The sequence below is a fragment of the Trachypithecus francoisi genome, unplaced genomic scaffold, assembly GCF_009764315.1.
Source record: "Trachypithecus francoisi isolate TF-2019V2 unplaced genomic scaffold, Tfra_2.0 Lachesis_group11, whole genome shotgun sequence".
Classification (NCBI taxonomy): Eukaryota; Metazoa; Chordata; class Mammalia; order Primates; family Cercopithecidae; genus Trachypithecus; species Trachypithecus francoisi.
The window spans coordinates 21,217,610-21,239,425 of record NW_022681456.1 but is presented as its reverse complement, the minus strand read 5'-3'; the positions used below and the strand labels follow the sequence as shown (position 1 = coordinate 21,239,425).

The following is a 21,816-nucleotide window of genomic DNA, read 5'->3' as shown; positions in this document are numbered from 1 at the left end:
CACTCCTAGAAAAGCCGCTCCCGGCAGACGCCCCGTGCGGACTTCCCAGCCCCCAGTCGGGACTGTATCAGGAACTCCACCCGAGAGCTCACTGGGCGACTCTCTTGGCCTCCTTTGCCGGAGGCCGACAGACCTCTCCCTACCCACCTACTTCCCTGAAGCTAGGTGACCAAAATAAATTTGCAGTTTTGCTCCTACCCTTGCCTACTCGCTGGTTCTTTTGTGTTCGCTCTGGTGGTCTTAGAAAAACAAATCACTGAGTAGCTGGGACTACAAGCACCCACCACCAAGCCTGGCTAATTTTTGCATTTTTAGTAGAGACGGCGTTTTATCATATTGGCCAGGCTGGTCTGGAACTCCTAACTTTGTGATCCACCACCTCAGCCTCCTGAAGTGCTGGGATTACAGGCATAAGCCACTGCACCCAGTCTTAAAGAGGCTTCTTATCCAACAGCCAGCTTTAAACATTTTGAAATTAAAATGCACTATACTCAATAGACGGATTATTTCCTTAAGTAAAGCCTCCCCTCCTCCTGCAGTTTGCCCCTCCAAAATAAAAGTACATTTAGCATTGATCATCCTTCCTCAGCTGCTTAGCTCACTTGGTCATATTAAGAAAGCATAAGGCTAGACACAGTGGCTCATGCCTGTCATCCCAGCACTTTGGGAGGCCAAGGTAGGCGGATCACCTGAGGTCAGGAGTTCAAGATCAGCCTGACCAACGGATCACCTGAGGTCAGGAGTTCAAGATCAGCCTGACGAAAGTGGCAAAACCCCGTCTCTACTAAAAATAGGAAAACTAGCTGGGTGTCATGGTGGGTGCCTATAATACCAGCTACTTGGGAGGCTGAGGCAGGAGAATCCCTTGAACCCGGGAGGCGGATGTTGCAGTGAGCTGAGATTATGCCACTGCACTCCAGCCTGGGCGACAGAGTGAGACACTGTCTAAAAAAAAAAAATAAATAAATAAAAAAGCAGAGGTACTCAAGAATCCACAATTATTGCATTGGAGGGTAATTAAAAGCTGCCGAGAAGCTTACAGTGTCTGTGAGATTCAGAACCGTATGAGGGTGGACAGGCAGGACTATTTTTGCCTGGCGTAGCCTTGAGTCTCTTCCTTAAGGCTAACAATGCAGTGTTTCCTTTTGCAGAATTCCCAGAAGCAGCCTGTCAATGTTGGTCGGACCAAAGCACACAACTTTCTCTGTTTGGGCTAATGCCCATGTGGGAATTAAATCCAGACAAGCCTTGGCCTCCCTGCTTGCCTCAAAAAATTGGCTGAGTTTAAAAACTGGAATCATCTCTGTTGCTTTCTACTAAGGCTAGACTAGAAGGTCCTGTTTACCTGTGTCCAACTCACAGACACACATGTGCCTTTGCGGCTTAGCCTCAAGGGGGCTGTTTCTCCACATTTTCACCCATTTTCTACCGCTAGGGAATGCGACTGTTAGTATTTTTTTTTTTTTTTTTTTTGAGACGGAGTCTTGCTCTATCCCCCGGGCTGGAGTGCAGTGGCGCGATCTCGGCTCACTGCAAGCTCTGCCTCCTGGGTTCACGCCATTCTCCTGCCTCAGCCTCCTGAGTAGCTGGGACTACAGGCGCCCACCACCGTGCCCGGCTCATTTTTTTTTTTTGTATTTTTAGTAGAGACGGGGTTTCACCGTGGTCTCGATCTCCTGACCTTGTGATCCGCCCGCCTCGGCCTCCCAAAGTGCTGGGATTACAGGCGTGAGCCACCGCGCCCGGCGACTGTTAGTATTTTTTTTTTTTTTTTTTTGAGATGGAGTCTTGCTATGTTGCCCAGGCTGGAGTGCAGTGGCCGGATCTCAGCTCACTGCAAGCTCCGCCTCCTGGGTTCACGCCATTCTCCTGCCTCAGCCTCCCGAGTAGCCGGGACTACAGGCGCCCGCCACCTCGCCAGGCTAGTTTTTTGTATTTTTTAGTAGAGACGGGGTTTCACCGTGTTAGCCAGGATGGTCTCCATCTCCTGACCTCGTGATCCGCCCGTCTCGGCCTCCCAAAGTGCTGGGATTACAGGCTTGAGCCACCGCACCGGGCCAGAGAGCTCTTTTGGAAAGATCTCTGTAACTTACTTATCAGAATATCCTGTCTAATCTTCCATTATAATCCTCTCAGTCAATTTCTCTAATCTTAAAGATTTTGCCTTGGACATGCCAAGATATGTATCAAGTGAGAATAAAACCACCTTTGTGATCATCAGATTATTAGGTCTAGATCTTTTGATTACTTATCATTCCAGTCACCCTGTCCATTTGGCTTTCCCTTTGTTTCGGCATCATAGTATATGATGCTCTGGCCTCAGACTGGCGTTCATAACTTAGCTGGAGAAACCAAATATCACTGTTACATGATTCAAGAGGAAGAAACAGATTAGATAGATATTCCTGCCCCGTAATGAAGCTCTGAAGTCTGAGAATCTTTTCTTTCCCAAAAGATTTAAATTTTACCTGTAAGTCACTAATTTGCTTGTTCACTCATTTATCCTATAAACATATATTTAGCACTTACTATTAGGCTGAACCATGTGAAATTGATGATATTAGACCATTTTCACCTATAAAAATGGCAAGTTGTTCATACTGTTCAACCTAACTTTACACTTTGATAAATGAACACAATGAAACCAACCTTGTACTTCTGCTTATAAATGCAAGTTAACAGTTATTGATTACTAGAGGTTTTTTTAGTCTCTATTTCTCTTAAATCTTATTGTCCCTGTAACTTCAAAAATTAGTCTTAGTATTCTAGAATGGGGTGATCCCTATTGTTCAAGTCCTAGAACAGAATTGAACATATGAGACTAAGATGTGGTGTGTCTAAAGATCCCACTGTCACTTTTTTATAGTAGTTTTCCTTATGAGTTTCCAAAACTCTTCACAGAATAGAAACCCAGGATTTTCTGTGTCCAACTTTAGAGACAGTAATAGCAATAGCAAGACCTGAGCAAGTTGTTGCATGTCCCCTACCCCCACTTCCCCTGCAACCATGGAGTAGACAGCCTTGAAATGACACATATAAATAATAATCTAGAATTTACTTTTTCTAGAAAAGACTTAGACAAATCTAATATCCATCAAGGTAACAAGGTATCTCTGAGATGGAAAGTGTCTTCCTCTCCCTGAACCTCTAGAATTTAAGGATCACTAGTGAATCTGGGAATAACCGCAGAGATACTCCCAATTCACTTAGAATGACTACTAACCAATGGCACTGTATTTCGTTTGAGTTCTGCAGTTTAGGGCATAGTTAGAAAAGATTTAAGATGTCCTTTCCCAACATTCTTTTCAATCCATTAGCGCAGAATAACTCCAGTTCCTGGATGTTCCAGTATTGTAGTTTCAAAGAATGGTGGAAGTACTGGTAGGAAAAGTAAGGGCGGATTCCAGTGAATTTAAGCCCCTGCTATAGAATCTCTTCTGTGAGCATAATAATGGTGTCTGGGTATCTGCATCACGCCGAGTCTCCTGCTTTAGTTGGTGGAATTTGTGCTGCGTCCAGCCATATACTCCACAGTTGAGTAGACCCTGAGATGTTGCCGTCAGAGCCTGGAGGAGATGAAGGGGTGATGCAGCCCATGCTTCAGGTTTTCAGGGATCCAGGGAATAATTCCCACTCCCCTTATTCATAAAGCATTGTTACATTTTCCCTATCTCAAACATGAAGATCTGACTTCAGTTTTTTATATTTTTCTGGTTTGTCCTGAACTCACTCTCTACACTACACTGTTACGCATGACTAAGAGTTGGTCATATTTCTTAGTATATACATAGGGACAATGAAGTAGCTTCAATGTCCCTCCTTATTACCTCATTTCCCAGGGTATCCTTGAGAAAACTCTCATCAGAATAGTCAGATAGCCCAAAAATCTTCTTAAACCCAATAAAGAAAAAAAAGAGAGATGATCATTCCATCCTCTCCTCATCATTCACCAAGAATAGCTCATTTATCCCATTCGATTCACTCTGGATGGGAGAGAACCATGTCACTATCAATGTTTCATAAGAACATGCCTGGCAGATCTGGTTTATTGTTACTGTCCATTCCTTAAAAACACATCAGTAAAATGAAGTTGACCAGGGATATATATGCTCTGGAATGCATGGGGGTACTTTCACAACATCATCTACCTCGACTTTGAGAAGATTTTCACATTATTCATAACTGAGTGTAAATAATACATTTTCTATTTTGCAATGTAGAAATACCCTGAGGGAAAAATTGTGCTGACCGAGTAAAGGTAGTATAAGAAAATAGGCTGAGCGGGTGGGTGTAAGAACAGAGATACTAGATGTTGAAGGTGTTACCTGGAGAACATAAAGGGCCATGTGAAGCTTGGTGTCCTGTGGCTTAGTCAGCTTTATGATCATCAGAATGACAGCTGTGAATACACAAAGTGTAAACCTTCTTTTCAGTCCTGACTATCTAAAGTATCAGGTTCCTCCACACACATGCCTGAGCATTATCAGAATGGAAACAATAGGCATAATAAAATCCATCAGTGAGGTTAACATGTTATGCAAACCAATGAGTCTTAGGCCTCCAACTTCTAGTCTTTATTGATGAAACTTTGTAGATTATTAGTGTAGTAATGGTAGCAGGATATACTATAGGAAGGTAATAATTTATATTTCCTATCAATTCAGATTTTCCCAAGCTCTTTCATAAAAATTATCCAATCTGGGCGGGCACAGTGGCTCATGCCTATAATCCCAGTACTTTGGGAGGCCAAGGTGGGCAGATCACCTGAGGGCAGGAGTTTGAGACCAGCCTGCCCAACATGGTGAAACCGTCTCTATTAAAAACACAAAAATTAGCTGGGCATGGTGGCATGTGCCTGTAATCCCAGCTACTTGGGAGACTGAGGCAGGAGAACTGCTTGAACCTGTGAGGCGGAGGTTGTAGTGAGGTGAGATGGCACCCCTGCACTCTAGCCTGGGCAACAGAGGTAAGACTCTTATCTCAAAAAAAAAAAAAAAAAAAAAAAAATCCAACCTGATCCTCACTATAACCTTATGTAGTAGGAAGGGCAGTTGTTAATATCTCCAAGTCTGTCATGATGTTTTTTCCTCTTATATCATGGTGCATCTCATGTCTAATTATCTTAATTTCTAAAACATAAGAAGCAAAAGGAGTTAAGGAGGTTAGTAAAAACTGGAAATATGGGTAGGGCCCATACAAATTTTATAAGCTGAATAGGAATTTGCAGCCATCCTTCCTTTTTTTTTTTGAGACAAAGTCTCACCCTGTCGCCCAGGCTGGAGTGCAGTGGTGCGATCTCGGCTCACTGCAAGCTCTGCCTCCTGGGTTCACGCCATTCTCCTGCCTCAGCCTCCCAAGTAGCTGGGACTACAGGCGCCCGCCACCACACCTGGCTAATTTTTTTTTTTTTTTTTTTTGGTATTTTTAGTAGAGACGGTGTGTCACTGCGTTAGCCAGGATGGTCTCGATCTCCCGACCTCGTGATCCGCCTGCCTCAGCCTCCCAAAGTGTTGGGATTACAGGTGTGAGCCACCGCACCTGGCCACAGCCATCCTTCTTAGTGAGTCCACTTTGCTTGATCAGAACCTAATAACTGCCCTCTTCACTGCCCATCTCTTCTCGTTAAGATACCTACCTGGGCCCCAGCAGCAAAAGAAGGCCACTGGGTATAAGCGTACCCGCTGGTCCACAATGTGAATCACTGCCCACTGTTCACTCCCCAGAAAGCCAGATGACTTCACAAACTTCTTATACACTGTCTGGGCCCGGATAAGTAAGACCTAAATATGAGTACAGCAGTGAGCAGTTTGCTTAAACCTTAGTAAAACGCCCCTCTATCCTCCTATCATTTAAATCTATCCTCCTATCATTTAAAAAAGATTATTCTCTTAGAATCTCACAACAGGAATGACCCCATTCTCTTGTCTTTACTTTCTGAGATCAGGCTTTTTCTGAGAGAAAATTACCTTCAGAGTGAACTTTTACTAGGTTAGGGAAATGGACAGATACTAGCCAAACTTATGTACCATGTTTAACACATGAACCTTACATCAGCCTCTGGGCATTTCCCCCTCTGAGGCTAATCACAGTTTACACAGGAAGTTAAAAGTAAGCTCTAACTAGTTCCTCTTAAAACACTTTATTAGAGATTCTGTTAAAAAGTATTCTATGCTTAACACACTTAAACACTTCAGCACCATGGCTGAGCTTAAATTCTCAACTCTAAGCAACACAAGTTTTAGAAAGTTACTTCTTGCCGGGCGCGGTGGCTCACGCCTGTAATCCCAACACTTTGGGAGGCCAAGGCTGGCAGATCACGAGGTCAGGAGTTCAAGACCAGCCTGACCACCATGGTGAAAACTGTCTCCACTAAAAATACAAAAATTAGCCAGTTGTGGTGGCGTGTGCCTGTTAATTCCAGCTACTCAGGAGGCTAAGGCAGGAGAGTCGCTTGAACCTGGGAGGCAGAGGGTGAGCTGAGATGCGCCATTGCACTCCAGCCTGGGCAACAGACCAAGACTCCGTCTCAAGAAAAAAAAGAAAAGAAAAAAAAGAAAAAAAAAGAAAGTCACTTCTTGCCTTTAGATGGAAAACAAATTGCTTTTTCCCTACTTCAGCTGTCTGAATAAGGTTTAGCTCATGAAACAAATATAAATCAGTTCAAAAGTTCAATGTGGTTTTTTGCAAAAAATAAATTAGATAACACTCTTGGTAACAAATCTGAGTATTTTCCCTAATCCAGATCTACTCTCTAAGTTAATAACCTTATTACTTAATCAAGTTCAGCCATGTACATAGTCTCTTTTCCCTATATAAGCAACAAAAGGAGACTTGATTTTGAGAATACTTACATTTAAAAGAATCAGTTCACCATCTGCTGATTTTTTTTTTTTTTTTTTTTAGAGATGGAGTCTTGTTCTGTCACCCAGGCTGGAGTGCGGTGGCATGATCTCAGCTCACTGCAACCTCCGCCTCCCAGGTTCAACAAATTCTCCTGTCTCAGCCTCCCAAGTAGCTGGGACTACAGGTGCATGCTGCCATGCCCTGCTAATTTTTTTTGTATTTTAGTAGAGACGCTGTTTCACTGTGTTGCCCAGGCTAGTCTTGAACTCCTGAGCTCAGGCAATCTGCCCACCTCGGCCTCCCAAAGTGCTAGGATTACAGGCATGAGCCACTATGCCTGGCCATTATCTGCTGATTTTTAAAGAATCTAGAATGCTAATTCTGAATATATATTGAAACCTGGGCTATTCTAAAGAAGCAATCAGGAATCCTCAAGGTGCCAGGATTTGGGACCTGTCTCTCTTGTTAGTCAGTTCCAAACGTAAACCATCAAACCCATTTTAATATGAACTAGTCATTGTGAACTCTTTACAACCTGATGATTTGAACTGAGCCATCTCGTGTGTGTGTGTCTGTTTTAAGACAGAGTATTCTCTGTTGCCCAGGTTGGAGGGGCATGATCTCGGCTCACTGTGACCTCCGTCTCCTGGGTTCAAGTGATTCTCATGCCTCTGCCTCCTGAGTAGCTGGGACTATATGCACATGCCACCATGCCTGGCTAATTTTTGTATTTTTAGTAGAGATGGGGTTTAGCCATGTTGGCCAGGCTAGTTTCAAATTCCTGGCCTCAAGTGATCTACCTGCCTTGGCCTCCCAAAGTCCTGGTCTTACAGGTATGAGCCACTGTGCCCAGCCAGATTGAGCCATCTCTATAACTTATGTTTGAATTGCCAAAGGAAATTCCCCATAACTGTATCTAGCTCATAGGTACTAGTGAGATACATTTGATCTGCAGGTAGATACCTTGTAATTCTTGAACTGAAATATAAAAAGAGAAAATGATACAGAAAAATAGATATGGGAAATACAAAGGCATATTTGCTCATTTACTGCTTTTGTATGAAACAGTTATGTAACTTATTATCCCCTGGCTAATTATTATAATTGTACATCATCCTGATGACATCAAATGAGTATCTGAAAACTTCATGAGCCACTTAACACTTTAGCCCCAGTTAGACACAGCATAAATGTAAATTTAATGACCAAATGAAGAATTTTAAAAAGAAAATTATTTTCTTATTTGGAAAATTAAATCAAAGCATATGTTCTGTGTTTCACAGTGTCATCCTAACTATGTAAAGGATATATTTGACACATGAGTTTTCTGGCCATGGGGGATTGATGAAGCCTATATTAGTTGTAGAGTGAGTATAATTTTCACCTAATGAATACAAGCTGTTTTCTCTCTCTTATCATTTGATTTGGGGAAGTGCAAAAGTCTGAGGCAGTAATTATATTGTCAAGATCTCCTAGCTACTTTCTTAGTTCTAGGACCACAAGAAGTGCCTCTCTGCCCCATCTTTCCCAAGTCCTGGGAATACTGGCCCATCCCCCTCATTTCCCCATCTCTCCACAAAGGAAGGTAGGGTGGTACCATACCATAATGGTAAGGAGGCTGAGTACAAAGCTGCCCAGGAAAATGGTGATACTATAAAAATAAAGTGTGCTACAGACAGATGTGTTGGCAGAAGGTGGGAGTTCAGCCACGGCTGATGGTGGTGGGTGCATCAGGATACACCTAGGAAGAAAATCAATAAACAGGAGTACCACTACAGATGTAAGAAAAGAGCTGCTCAACAAAAGTTAATAAGCATGTTACTTTACTTACCATTTTGCTAACTCTTGCCCGTAAAACTTTGTCTCTCCCCCACAGACACATTATCTTGTAGTCACTTTGTGTTACACTTTTACTTAACGTATTTTTAGCCTTTACTACATCTTATTCCCTAGCCCATTTCTAATATTAGCACTTTGGTCAGAATGTATGTAGAAAGTCTTTTTCCAGCTCTATTTATAGAAACAAATAGGTGTAGTCTGCCATGAAAATGATACATTTAGTTCTTACTTACTTGTGGCTCTGACTGAAGTTTTGGAAACATTTGCTAGTATTGCCCAGACAGAATACAGGTGTCATCAATAGTAGAGGTATCAAGCTGGGAGGGAAAAAAAGTATCACCCTAATATCCAGTCTTTTTCATGCCCTTCCTCCTTTGGAGAATAGTCTCCTGCTCTTCCCTCAACTCTATCATCCCACCAATCTCCACAAATAACACATTTCATTTCTTCAAGAAAAATACCTCAAAGACCTTAGGTATTCCTTCTTTTCCAGTTCCTAGGGAAGTACAATGCAGTGGGGAGTTAATTTTATACCTAGGTTAATGAACCCTACCATAGTTTCACAGAGAATCTCTGGGAGCTGTATGGTCAGATAAAAATGCAAGTGGGTCAAAGTGAAAGGAAAATCTACTAAGGAGTTTTGTGTGCAGTCTCTTTTACTTTCTGTGGTGACTAGGGATAATCTCATTCTCATCAGCCCCTTCTTGGGAGCTTTTCCAAAATGTAGCTTTAAATAGCCAGTTATTTATCCAACTAAATATAGCCAGCTTCCTGTAAGAGGAAAAGATCCAGGAGCAAAAGTCACAAAGTCTAAAACCAACTCTGATACGGCCACCACTTTAGGCGAGATCCAAACCCTTTCTGGACTCTGTAATCCTAAGAGTCTTACCCAATGTTATAAAATAGATGATATCCTGAAGACCGTCTATTACAACTCTTTATTATACAGGAAAAGGAATAAGTGATCCAAAGACTCAAATAAATTTTTCAAGGTTAAGTAGAGTTGATGGTAGAATTGGAGCTAAAACCCAAATCTGTAACATCAAGCTACTTCCCTATTCAATGTGGAAAAATGGAACCAATGAACACATATTTGTTGTTTCTAAGTTAGGCTCTGTGAGGATTTAGGAGTGACAATGGAAATAAAGGGCATTGTCCTATTTGTTCCCACCTGAACACCAGAATAATGAGAGTCTACACCTTGCTAAGAAGTAAAGAAAAAATCTTACCTTGAGAAAACAAAGGCCATTTGACCAACTCGACAAGTATAATCTATCACCTGTGAAAAGAACAAATGTGAGAAATGTCTTAAGACATTGTCAATCATATAATAATAAATACCAAGTCATCAGTTAACACTCAATAGAACAAAAAGATTTCCAAAAGCCAGTTTGCTTCTGTCAAGCAATATTTGCTATAAAATTCATCAAATAGATAGTTCCTTATTAGCACTGTATATAATAGAATTTTATCTCTATTACTATATTCTAAAAAGTACAACAACAACAAAGCCACAAAGAAAGACTGCAGGAAGTAGCCTAATATGGAATTTGGGTACTTAAACAGATTCTCTTAAAAAGATAGGCATATATGAAATCATATAGTAATCCTCCATCTTCTAATAACAGTTCAGCTCTTTTCTCTTAGACCCAGAGAGGTGTGGACTTTTTCAGACTTTATGAGTGGAATGAAACCCTTCTTATAAGATGACCAGTAAAAAGTGTAATAGGCCAGGATTAGTATAATAGGGCAGGGTCAAATATGCCCTTTGGATGTAAGACTGTTGGACACTAGATGATAGAACATTTTCAAAATCTTGACTTGTGTTAGACACTGTAAAACAACTTATAGAAGAATTATTCCTACCCTCTAGGACTTTATGATGTAAGACTTTGAATAGAACATCTAAAGAAATAATAGAATTGAAAATAAGCTTTTTTCTAGTTTAAGATAGAAAACAATATATTTGGAATGGCATTGTTAGGGATCAATAAGCATTAAGTGAGCAATTAATAAATAATCAGATATTGGTAATTAATCTGCCCCAAACAGTTTGGATCAGGAATAGGACAGCTAGTGTTGACTTTAGGAAAACAAGTAAAATTGTTTTTTGTTTTTCACTTCCTTTCTTCACTTTTTATTCTTTCCTCTGTCAGGTGGTTATCCTGTGTTTAACTCTTATTTTTACCTGGGTACCAATGAATCTCTGATAAAAATCTTATTGTTGGCTGGGTGCCGTGGCTCACGCCTATAATCCTAGCTCTATAGGAGGCCGAGGCAGATGGATCACGAGGTCAAGTGATCAAGACCATCTGGGCCAACATGGTGAAACCTTGTCTCTACTAAAAATACAAAAATTAGCTGGGTGTGGTGGCATGCACTTGTAGTCCCAGATACTCTGGAGGCTGAGGCAGGAGAATCGTTTGAACCCGGGAGGTGGAGGTTGCAGTGAGCAGAGATCACGGCACTGCACTCTGCACTCCAGCCTGATAACAGAATGAGAATCCGTCTCAAAAAAAAAAAAAGTTTATGGCAGAAGTCTTGCGTTTATGGCAGAAGTCTTGCTAGGGTATTCAAAGAGAACTCAGGTTGAACACGGTGGCTCACATCTGTAATCCCAGCACTTTGGGAGGCCAAGGCAGAAGGTTCACTTGAGCCCAGGAGTTTGAGACTAGCCTAGGCAACACAGTATGACCCTTCCATCTCTACAAAACTACAATTAAAAAAAGAGAAAAGAAAAAATTAGCCAGGCATGGTGGCACACACCTGTGGTCCCAGCAACTTGGGAGGCTGAGATGGGAGGATCCCTTGGACCCAGGAGACTGAGGCAGCAGTGAGCTGTGATCATACCACTGCACTCCAGCCTGACAGAGTGAAATCTTGTATCAAAAAAACAAAAAGAAAAGAAAACCCAAAGAAGAAAAAGTATCTTCAAAGCTTTGTGTGTGTGTGTGTGTGTGTGTGTGTGTGTGTATATAGCTATAACAGCAGACTAATAGGTAGTAGAGTTAATATATCAGGCTACGGTTGGGCACGGTGGCTCATGCCTATAGTCCCAGCACTATGGGAAGCCAAGGTGGGTGAATCACCTGAGGTCAGGAGTTCAAGACCAGCCTGGCCATGTCTCTACTGAAAATACAAAAATTAGCCGGGTATGGTGGCATGCACCTGTAGTCCCAGCTACTCAGGAGGCTGAGGCAGGAGATGGCTTGAACCTGGGAGGCGGAGGTTGCAGTGAGTCAAGATTGCACCACTGCACTCCAGCCTGGACAACAGAGTGAGACTCTGCCCCCAAATATATATATATACACACACACACATATATACACACACATATATATACACACATATAAATACTTTTTTCTCTTTGGGTTTTCTTTTCATTTCTTTTGAGACAGGGTGTTACTCAGGCTGGAGGGCAGTGGTATGATCACAGCTCACTGTGCCCTCAATCTCCTGTCCCCTACCAAAAAAAACATATATATATATACATATATATATATATAACTCTTAGGCTAAAGCTTTTCTTCTTTTTTTTTGAGACGGAGTCTCGCTCTGTCACCCGGACTGGAGTGCAGTGGCCGGATCTCAGCTCACTGCAAGCTCCGCCTCCCGGGTTTACACCATTCTCCTGCCTCAGCCTCCCAAGTAGCTGGGACTACAGGTGCCAGCCACCTCGCCCGGCTAGCTTTTTTGTATTTTTTAGTAGAGACGGGGTTTCACCGTGTTAGCCAGGATGGTCTCGAACTCCTGACCTCGTGATCCGCCCGTCTCGGCCTCCCAAAGTGCTGGGATTACAGGCTTGAGCCCCCGTGCCCGGCCAAGCTTTTCTTCTTGAAACTAGTGACAGAGTATGGGTTATAAAGAGAAATATAGTATATGCATCTGTATGCATAGAAAGCAGTAGGATACCATATTTAAGAACTAATCTCATGTCCTTCCCATTTTTCTTTCAAATATTTTTTTGTTCTGCTACCAGGAGCTCAAGCCTCAGAAAATTATTGCCCCATGTTTTCTCCATTCTTGGCTTCCAGTCTAATCATGGCAACTTCTTTAGGGAATGACTTGTGGCTGAACAAGTCTCACAAGTTACAGTCAGTCTATTGGCTTTTGAGTGAATGAATGAATAAATAAAAACTTGAAATGCTATCCCTGTAAGGCTGTTGGACTTTTTAAGACATTCACTTACCTAAAGGGAAAGATATTGAATAATTCTTTTTTTTTTTTTTGAGACGGCATAGTCTCACTCTTATCCAGGCTGGAGTGCAGTAGCACAATCTCGGCTCACTGCAAGCTCTGCCTCCTGGGTTCACGCCATTCTCCTGCCTCAGCCTCCCGAGTAGCTGGGACCACAGGCGCCCGCCACCACGTCCAGCTAATTTTTTGTATTTTTAGTAGAGATGGGGTTTCACCGTGGTATCCAGGATGGTCTCGATCTCCTGACCTCGTGATCCGCCCACCTTGGCCTCCCAAAGTGCTGGGATTACAGGCGTGAGCCACCGTGCCCAGCCATTATTTCTTTACAGTATCTTTCAGTTACAGAATACTAAAGGATATATAGCCACGGGTCCTTACTAACTTGTAGGGAGCTAAGAAACTATGTGAGTTTAAAATATGGAAGTGTAGGCCAGGCACGATGGCTCATGCCTGTAATCCCGGCACTCTGGAGGGCCAAGGAGGGCAAATCACGAGGTCAGAAGATCGAGACCATCCTGGCCAACATGGTGAAACCCCATCTCTACGATAAATACAAAAATTAGCTGGGCATGGTGGCACATGCCTGTAATCCCAGCTACTTGGGGGGCTGAGACAGGAGAATCGTTTGAACCAGGGAGTCAGAGGCTGCAGTGAGTCAAGATCGCGCCACTGCACTCCAGCCGGCGATAGAGCGAGACTCTATCTCAAAACAAACAAACAAACAAAAAAGAAGAGTAATTATTAGTATGGAATAAATATCCAGAGGTAAACTAAAGAAAAGGGCACAGAGTATAATCCTGTGTTGCACAATACAGTAGCTATAGCTGCATGTGGCTAATTAAATTAAAATTAATTAAAATTAAATAAAATTTAAAATTCAATTCCTCAATCACACTAGCCACATTATAGGTGTTTGGTATCCACATATAACTAGTAGCTACTGAACTAGACTGTGAATTAAAAATTTTTATTATTGAAAAAAGTTGAACAGCTCTTATGTAAACTATGATATCTTGTTTAGGATACTGCTGAAGGGCCTCTTCATGTTACTTTTTCAGTTATTTCCTCAGTGCCCTTTCTCCTTACAGCAAGAGAGAGTGAGAGAATAAATTTTTTTTTTTTTTTTCTTTTTTTGAGACGGAGTCTCGCTCTGTCACCCAGGCTGGAGTGCTGTGGCCGGATCTCAGCTCACTGCAAGCTCCGCCTCTCGGGTTCACGCCATTCTCCTGTCTCAGCCTCCCGGGTAGCTGGGACTACAGGCGCCGCCACGTCGCCCGGCTAGTTTTTTATAGTTTTTAGTAGAGATGGGGTTTCACCGTGTTAGCCAGGATGGTCTCCATCTCCTGACCTCGTGATCCGCCCGTCTCGGCCTCCCAAAGTGCTGGGATTACAGGCTTTAGCCACCGCGCCCGGCCGAGAAGAAATTTTAAAAGCAATCTCTGCCCCTGCCCTTCTTCAAACATGAACATCTAGAACAACAGAAAAAAGTAAGAAGAGTATCTCCTTAAGAAGTCAATCAGGGCCAAGTGTGGTGGCTCATGCCTGTAATTCCAACACTTTAGGAGGCCGAGGCGGGTGGATCACGAGGTCAGGAGATGGAGATCATCCTGGCTAACACGGTGAAACGCTGTCTCTACTAAAAATACAAAAAATGAGCCGGGCGTGGTGGTGGGTGCCTGTAGTCCCAGCTACTTGGGAGGCTGAGGCAGGAGAATGGCATGAACCTGGGAGGTGGAGCTTGCAGTGAGCCAAGATTGCACCACTGTACTTCAGCCTGCGCGACAGAGCAAGACTCCGTCTAAAAAAAAAAAAAAAATCAATCAGATGAAGAGTTCATAGAATCATAGCATCTTGGAGGTGGAAGGGACATTAAAGATCACACAGACTAACATTTTATTTTATTTATTTATTTTTTTAGACAGAGTTTTGTTCTCGTTGCCCAGGCTGGAGTGCAATGGCACAATCTTGGCTCACTGCAAGCTCCACCTCCCAGGTTCATGCCATTCTCCTGCCTCAGCCTCCCAAGTAGCTGGGATTACAGGCATGCGCCACCATGCCCAGTTAATTTTGTATTTTTAGTAGAGATGGGGTTTCTCCATATTGGTCAGGCTGGTCTCGAACTCCCAACCTCAGGTGACCCACCCGCTTCTGCCTCCCAGAGTGCTGGGATTACAGGTGTGAGCCACCATGCCCGGCCAACACTTCATTCTGTTTGTTTGTTTGCTTTTGTTTTGTTTTATTTTTGAGATGGAGTCTGTCGCCCAGGCTGGAGTACAGTGTGGCTTGATCTCGGCTCACTGCAAGCTCTGCCGCCCGGGTTCACGCCATTCTCCTGCCTCAGCCTCCCAAGTAGCTGGGACTACAGGCAACCGCCACCATGTCCGGCTAATTTTTTGTATTTTTAGTAGAGACTGGGTTTCACCATGTTAGCCAGGATGGTCTCAATCTCCTCGTGATCTGCCCGCCTCAGCCTCCCAAAGTGTTGGGATTACAGGCGTGAGCCACTGCACCTGGCCAACACTTCATTTTACAATGAAAAATTGGAGGTGCAAGAAAGGGAGATGATATGTCTAAGGTCACAACAGGAGATAAATAACAGAACTGGGTCTCCCAGGGTTGGCATGGAGTCAAGAAGAATTTCCCTTGCTGAATCAAACCAGGCAGGCATGCCAGCACTGTAAATAATATTCCTATAATCAAACCTGTGTGTGTGTGGGGGGGGAAGAGGGAGAGGGAGAGGGAGAGAGGGAGAGGGAGAGGGAGAGGGAGGGAGGGAGGGAGGGAGGGGGAGAGAGAGAGAGAGAGAGAGAGAGAGAGAGAGAGAGGAGAGAGAGAGAGAGAGAAAGGGAGAGGAGGAAGTGATGTGAAAAGAATGGAAACTCTGTGGGAACACGTTTTTCCTTCGATTAATCTCCATAAATGCACCTAGCTAGGGCTACAGGCTTACACTGTTTATCAGGGATATATGGGGATTGTTTTTACATACTATTTTTTTTTTTTTTTTCGAGACAGGGTCTGTCTCTGTCACCCAGGCTGGGGTACAGTGGCTCAAGTGATCCTCCTGCTGCAGCCCCCCAAGTTGCTAGGACTCCAGGCATGTGCTACAATGCCTGGCTAATTTTTCTGGTATCTTTTGTAGAGATGGGCTTTCACCACTTTGCCCAGACTGGCCTCGAATTCCTGGGCGTAAGCAATCTGCCCCCCTCAGCCTCCCTAACTGCTGGGATTACAGGTAGGAGTCACCACACCTGGCTTAGCATACTATTATTAACTATCAGCTCTGAATAAAACTTACCAGTGGAGATGTGCTCTGTCCACTCTGGGTGTGTTTCATCCTCAGTTCTGTGTACAAATACCAGATGTAACTGATGGTGTAGAGAAATGAGGAAATGTAGAATATCTAGGTTAAAATCAAAACAACCCATCATAACTATCTCACTCTGACACTGTGAAGTTCTTTCAACATACTCCATTATTTTCTATTATGGGAATCCTACCTACTAGTCTATTAGTAATGTACCATCTAGTGTCTGTACCAGGCAAAACCATACCAAGTCTGAAATTCTTTTTTGTGTGTGTGTGACAGAGTTTTCACTCTTGTTACCTAGGCTGAGTGCAGTGGCACAATCTCGGCTCACTGCAACCTCTGCCTCCCAGGTTCAAGCAGTTCTCCTGCCTCAGCCTCCGGAGTAGCTGGGATTACAGGCACATGTTACAATGCCCCGCTAAATTTTATTGTATTTTTGGTAGAGATGGGGTTTCACCATGTTGGCCAGGCTGGTCTTGAACTCCTGACCTCAGGTGATCCACTCGCCTTGGCTTCCCTAAGTGCTGGGATTACAGGTGTGAGCCATCGCATCTGGTCCCAAGTCTGAAATTCTAACAGGCCTACCTAAAACATGCCCTGCTTTATTTTATCCTTTGGACTGTTCAGAAGAACCACAGCATTATCTACCTCTACCTGCCCAACAGTCCCACTTTTATGAAGATATCATATAATCATTTTCTATTTTATTTTTTAATTGAAAAGGCAATAAGAATTTCTACTTCTAATAATGACAGGCTAAGCTATTTGAATCAACGTTCCATTCAAAAGAACTAAATACGATGAATAAGATATTTTTTAAAAAATCCTTAAATGAACCTAAGAACTGAGATGATATCAAGGAACTAGTAGGATAAAATCTAAGGGAAGGAATTTCTACTTCCAGCTTTGATGAGATAACAGGAATAGAATTTACCCTCCAGCAATATATTTCATACATTTCAAAATAAAATATATGAAAACATCCAGTTTTCAAACAGTAGGCAACAAGCAGAAGAGAACAGCAATCCCTGAAAAGCAAGGTGAGTCCATCAAGTGCCCCAGCTCACCAGCTGGTAAGAGTGAGTACAGGAGGGCTAGGCATGGTAGCTCACCCTGTAATCTCAGCACTTTGTGAGGCCGAGGTGGGCAGATCACGAGGTTGAGATCGAGACCATCCTGGCCAACATGGTGAAACCCCATCTCTACTATAAATACAAAAATTAGCTGGGCGTGGTGGTGCATGCCTGTAGTCTCAGCTACTTGGGAGACTGAGGCAGGAGAATCACTTGAACCCAGGAGGCAGAGGTTGCAGTGAGCTGATACCGCAACACTGCACTCCAGCCTGGCGACAGAGCGAGACTCCATCTCAAAAAAAAAATAAATAAATAAATAAAAAAGAAAAAGAAAAGAAAAAGAAAGAAAAGAAAAAGAGTGAGTACAGGAGGGGGAATCCAAACAGACCACTGTCTTGGTGAGTTGAGAAGACAAAATTTAGAGTTTGGGAGGCCAAGGCAGCTAAAATTTGTCAAGTACAGTATCAGAGCAGGGGAAGCTATTTAGTGAGACGATTCTCAGGAGAGCTGCAGAGGTCACCCCAAGTCTTTGGTTAAGTATTAATCAATGTATATGGGAGAGAAAACCATGAAAACCAGAGAAAGAATCATCAGAAAGGAGTAGATGGGACAATCCCTAAAGCTCACACAGGGCCAGGAATAGTTTGTTTGCTTTCTCATCAACCAGAGTGGAAAAATACACAGGGCATAATCATAAGAAGAATATTGCTTCTGTAATGGGACCAAATTAGCCATACATAAAAAGCTGCCCTCACAATGCTTAAAAGCAAGCCTTCTAATTAGCAGGGTGTGGTGGGGCACGCCTGTAATCCCAGCTACTCTGGAGGCTGAGGCAGGCAAATCACTTGAGCCCTGGAGGTTGCAGTGAGACAAGATTGCGCCACTGCGCTCCAGCCTGGACGACAGAGTGAGACTCCATCTAAAAAAAAAAAAAAAAAAAAAGCAAGCCTTAAAAAAACAGGCAAGCCTCGAAAAGATCTAACAGATCTAACAGATCAAACAGATTCAGAGTTAACTTTATCCAAGACAACCCCCTCGCCCATTTAAAGGAATATATTTAAAAATCTAATGCCAAACAATGTAAAATCCACAATGTCTGGTATCTAATAAAATATAAGACATGCAAAGAAACAGGAAAATCTGAGCTATAACCAAGAGAAAAGTTCATCAATATAAGTGGCCTCAGAAACAACACAGATTATAAAAATTAGTAGAGAAATACGTTTGAGGAACTATTACAAATATACTTCTTATGCTTAAAAAGGTAGAGGAGAGTAGTGGCCAGGCGCGGTGGCTCAAGCCTGTAATCCCAGCACTTTGGGAGGCCGAGATGGGCCGATCACAAGGTCAGGAGATCAAGACCATCCTGGCTAACCCAGTGAAACCCCGTCTCTACTAAAAAATACAAAAAACTAGCGGGGCGAGGTGGCGGGCGCCTGTAGTCCCAGCTACTCGGGAGGCTGGGGCAGGAGAATGGCGTAAACCCGGGAGGCGGAGCTTGCAGTGAGCTGAGATCTGGCCACTGCACTCCAGCCTGGGCGACAGAGCGAGACTCCATCTCAAAAAATAATAATAATAATAATAAAATAAAAAGGTAGAGGAAAGTAGAAAAATGAAAAATATAAAAAAGATCCAAACCGAACTTCTAGGGATGAAAAATATAATACATGAAATGAAAAACATGGCATATTAGAAACTGGGAAAGATTAATAAACTTGAAGATATAGAAATATAAACAATCTAAATAGGATCACACAGAGGAAAAAAAAACTTTAAAAAATGAACACTCAGTGAACTGTGGAATAATATCAAAGTTAATAATATACATCAAATTGGAATTCCAGCAGTTAAGAGGGAGGGAGAAAAAAAGTTTGAAAAAATAATGGCCAAAATGTTTCCAAATTTGATGAAAACTAGAAACCACCATATCCAAGAAGTTTAACTAATTCAAGCACAAGAAACATAAAGAAAACACCCCAAAGTACATTGTAACCAAACTATAAAAAACCAGTGATAAACAGAAAATCCCCAAAGCAACTAGTGTAACAACATACATTACATACACAGGAATGAAGATAAAGAGTGTCAACAGACTTATTATCAGAAAGAATGCAATCCAGAAAATGGGAGTACTATCTTTAAAGCTCTGAAAGAAAAAACAAATAAACCCTGTCAACACAGCCAAAATGCCTTTCAGAAAAAAAGGCAAAACTAAACACTTTTTCAGACAAACAAAAACTGAGATAATACAGTGAAACTGAGCACTATTACAAGAAATATTAAAGGAAGTCCTTCAGGCAGAAAACAGATGATACCAGATAGAAATTTGTTTTCTTTATTATTATTATTATTATTTAAGATGGGGTCTCACCATGTTGCCCAGGCTGGTCTTAAACTCCTGGGCTCAAGTGGACCTCCTGTCTCAGTCTCCTAAAGTGCTCCCATGCTCCGCTGAATTTCTCATTTGAACACTCAGGAGTTAAAGAGAGAACTCTCAAAAAAAAAAAAAAAAAAAAAAAAGGGAGGGGGGCCTCAGTAGCAGAGTAGTAGAGCTAAAATTAATGCTAGAGGCTACTCTAGATTTACACTTAATAGCAAAGTTTCAAAGGATTGAGCTGATCCAAAAATAATTTAACTCTGAGAAAACAAACTTCTACAGTTTCTAAAGGAAGACAACGAAATCCAAACCCTCAAAAAACATGATATTCACAATATCCAGGATCCAATAAAAATTACTAGACATCTATAAAGCATAAGAATGAAAAGTAGAAATAATGGGGAAATAAAAATTTCCCCATTTTAGATGGGATGAGGGGAAAGTGAGACTTCTTTTGAGTATAGCTTTCCATGTAGTTTTGACTTTTATAACAATGTTAATGATTACATACTAATATATATGTTATATGCATGTGTATATATGTGTGTGTGTATATGTATATATACATATGTAGGGATGAAATACAAACAGAAACAAATAAAACTGACCGTTAATGAATAATGTAAGTACACTGAAGGCAATGGGGAAGAAAATAAATAACCTAAGTAACTATATACCTTGTAGAAGAAAACATAGGTGAAAATCTTAGTGACATTAGGTTTCACAAAGATTTCTTAAATACTATAAAGGGTGAATTATTTTTTATAACTTTTCATAACTGAATTTCATCAATATTAAAAACTTTTTTCTTCAAAAGAAATTGCTGACCAGGTGCAGTGGTTCACACCTACAATCCCAACATTTTAGGAGGCCAGGGAGGGAGGATCACTTGAGGCCAGGAGTTTGGGACCTGCCTGCAACATAGCAATATCATCTCTACAGAAAATAATTTTTTTTTAGCCAGGCATGATGGCATGCGCCAGTAGTCCCTGCTACTCCGGAAGGCTGAAGCAGGAGAGACCAACCATTCTATGCTAAGGAAACAGATGCTTTAAGAAGCAACAGGTAGTATTACAGCTCTTTCAGAATTTGTCTAGCAGGCTTTCCAGTTTTTGCCAGAAAGTCCCCCCCGCAAAAAAAAAATTTTTTTAATTTTTAAAAAGAAATATAAGCTGGATACAGTGGCTCACACCTGTAATCTCAGCATTCTGGGAGGCCATGGTGGGTGGATCACGAAGTCAAGAGTTAAAGACCAGCCTGGCCAATATGACGAAACCCCCATCTCTACTAAAAATACAAAAATTAGCTGGACGTGGTGGTGTGTGCCTGTAGTCCCAGCTACTTGGGAGGCTGAGGCAGGAGAATCATTTGAACCCGGGAGGCGAAGGTTGCAGTGAGCTGAGACCGAGCCATTTGCACTCCAGCCTGGGCAACAGAGCTAGACTCCATCTCAAAAAAAAAAAAAAAAAGAAAAATTATGTAATTTCATTTAAGCCCAGTAGAGGGAACCAGGATGTCATTATATCTGATAGATTTTTTTTCAACCCTCAGAGCAGAAACATAAGCATTCTAAATTTGACTCTTCTTGAAATTTCCAGGTTTAAAATTTTGTAACAGTGATATTGTTAAAAGTGATATTGTTAAAAACCTCAAGAACTGTAATTAATGTTAACATTATTCAATAGCAAAGATAAATGATTAATTATTAATGTATCATCTTAACTACTTTGTATTATTTTGAAAAACTCAGGACTCATCTTTATTTTGTTAAACTCCCAGACACACAAATATTCATTGAATGGCTGCCTTGTGTAAAGAAGAATCTATGATAGGGAAGACAAATGAGAACCTTCTGCTTAATCTCATACAGATAGTCCCTAACTTTATGATTGTAAAACTTACAATTTTTCAACTTTATTATGGTATAAAAGAGATATGCATTCAGTAGAAACTGTACTTCTTTATGTACCCATACACCCATTCTGTTTTTCATTTTCAGTATAGTATTCAATAAATTATGTGAGATACTCAACACTTTATTATAAAATAGGCTTTGTGTTTTGCCCAACCGTAGGCTAATGCAAGTGTTCTGAGCATGTTTAAGTTAGGCTAGGCAAAGCTATGATGTTTTAATTCCACAATCTGTTTCTGTAAATTTTCAACCATCTCCTAAACTGAAG

At 41.8% G+C, this 21,816-nt stretch overlaps 1 protein-coding gene and 1 non-coding gene across 9 annotated transcripts in view; one reads left to right on the top strand and one right to left on the bottom strand.

Moving 5' to 3' along the window:
* Positions 1-3,036: 3,036 nt before the first annotated feature.
* Positions 3,037-21,816, bottom strand: part of TMEM116 (transmembrane protein 116) — a 90,241-nt gene continuing 71,461 nt past the window's right edge. For 3 of the 8 annotated variants that reach the window (XM_033220548.1, XM_033220549.1, XM_033220547.1), the window contains exons 5-11: positions 16,175-16,279; positions 9,912-9,961; positions 8,916-8,999; positions 8,446-8,584; positions 5,636-5,780; positions 4,326-4,399; positions 3,037-3,566 (exon numbers count right to left, since the gene is read on the bottom strand). In XM_033220548.1, coding sequence (XP_033076439.1) covers positions 3,360-3,566; positions 4,326-4,399; positions 5,636-5,780; positions 8,446-8,584; positions 8,916-8,999; positions 9,912-9,961; positions 16,175-16,279 — 804 coding nt within the window. In that variant the 3' untranslated portion in view covers positions 3,037-3,359. The remainder of the gene's footprint in view (positions 3,567-4,325; positions 4,400-5,635; positions 5,781-8,445; positions 8,585-8,915; positions 9,000-9,911; positions 9,962-16,174; positions 16,280-21,816) is intronic. The other 5 variants (XM_033220552.1, XM_033220551.1, XM_033220554.1 and 2 more) reach the window with 4 other exon arrangements.
* On the top strand, positions 20,703-20,764 carry LOC117091201. The gene has a single exon (XR_004440310.1). It is a non-coding gene; the product is annotated as a U7 small nuclear RNA (small nuclear RNA).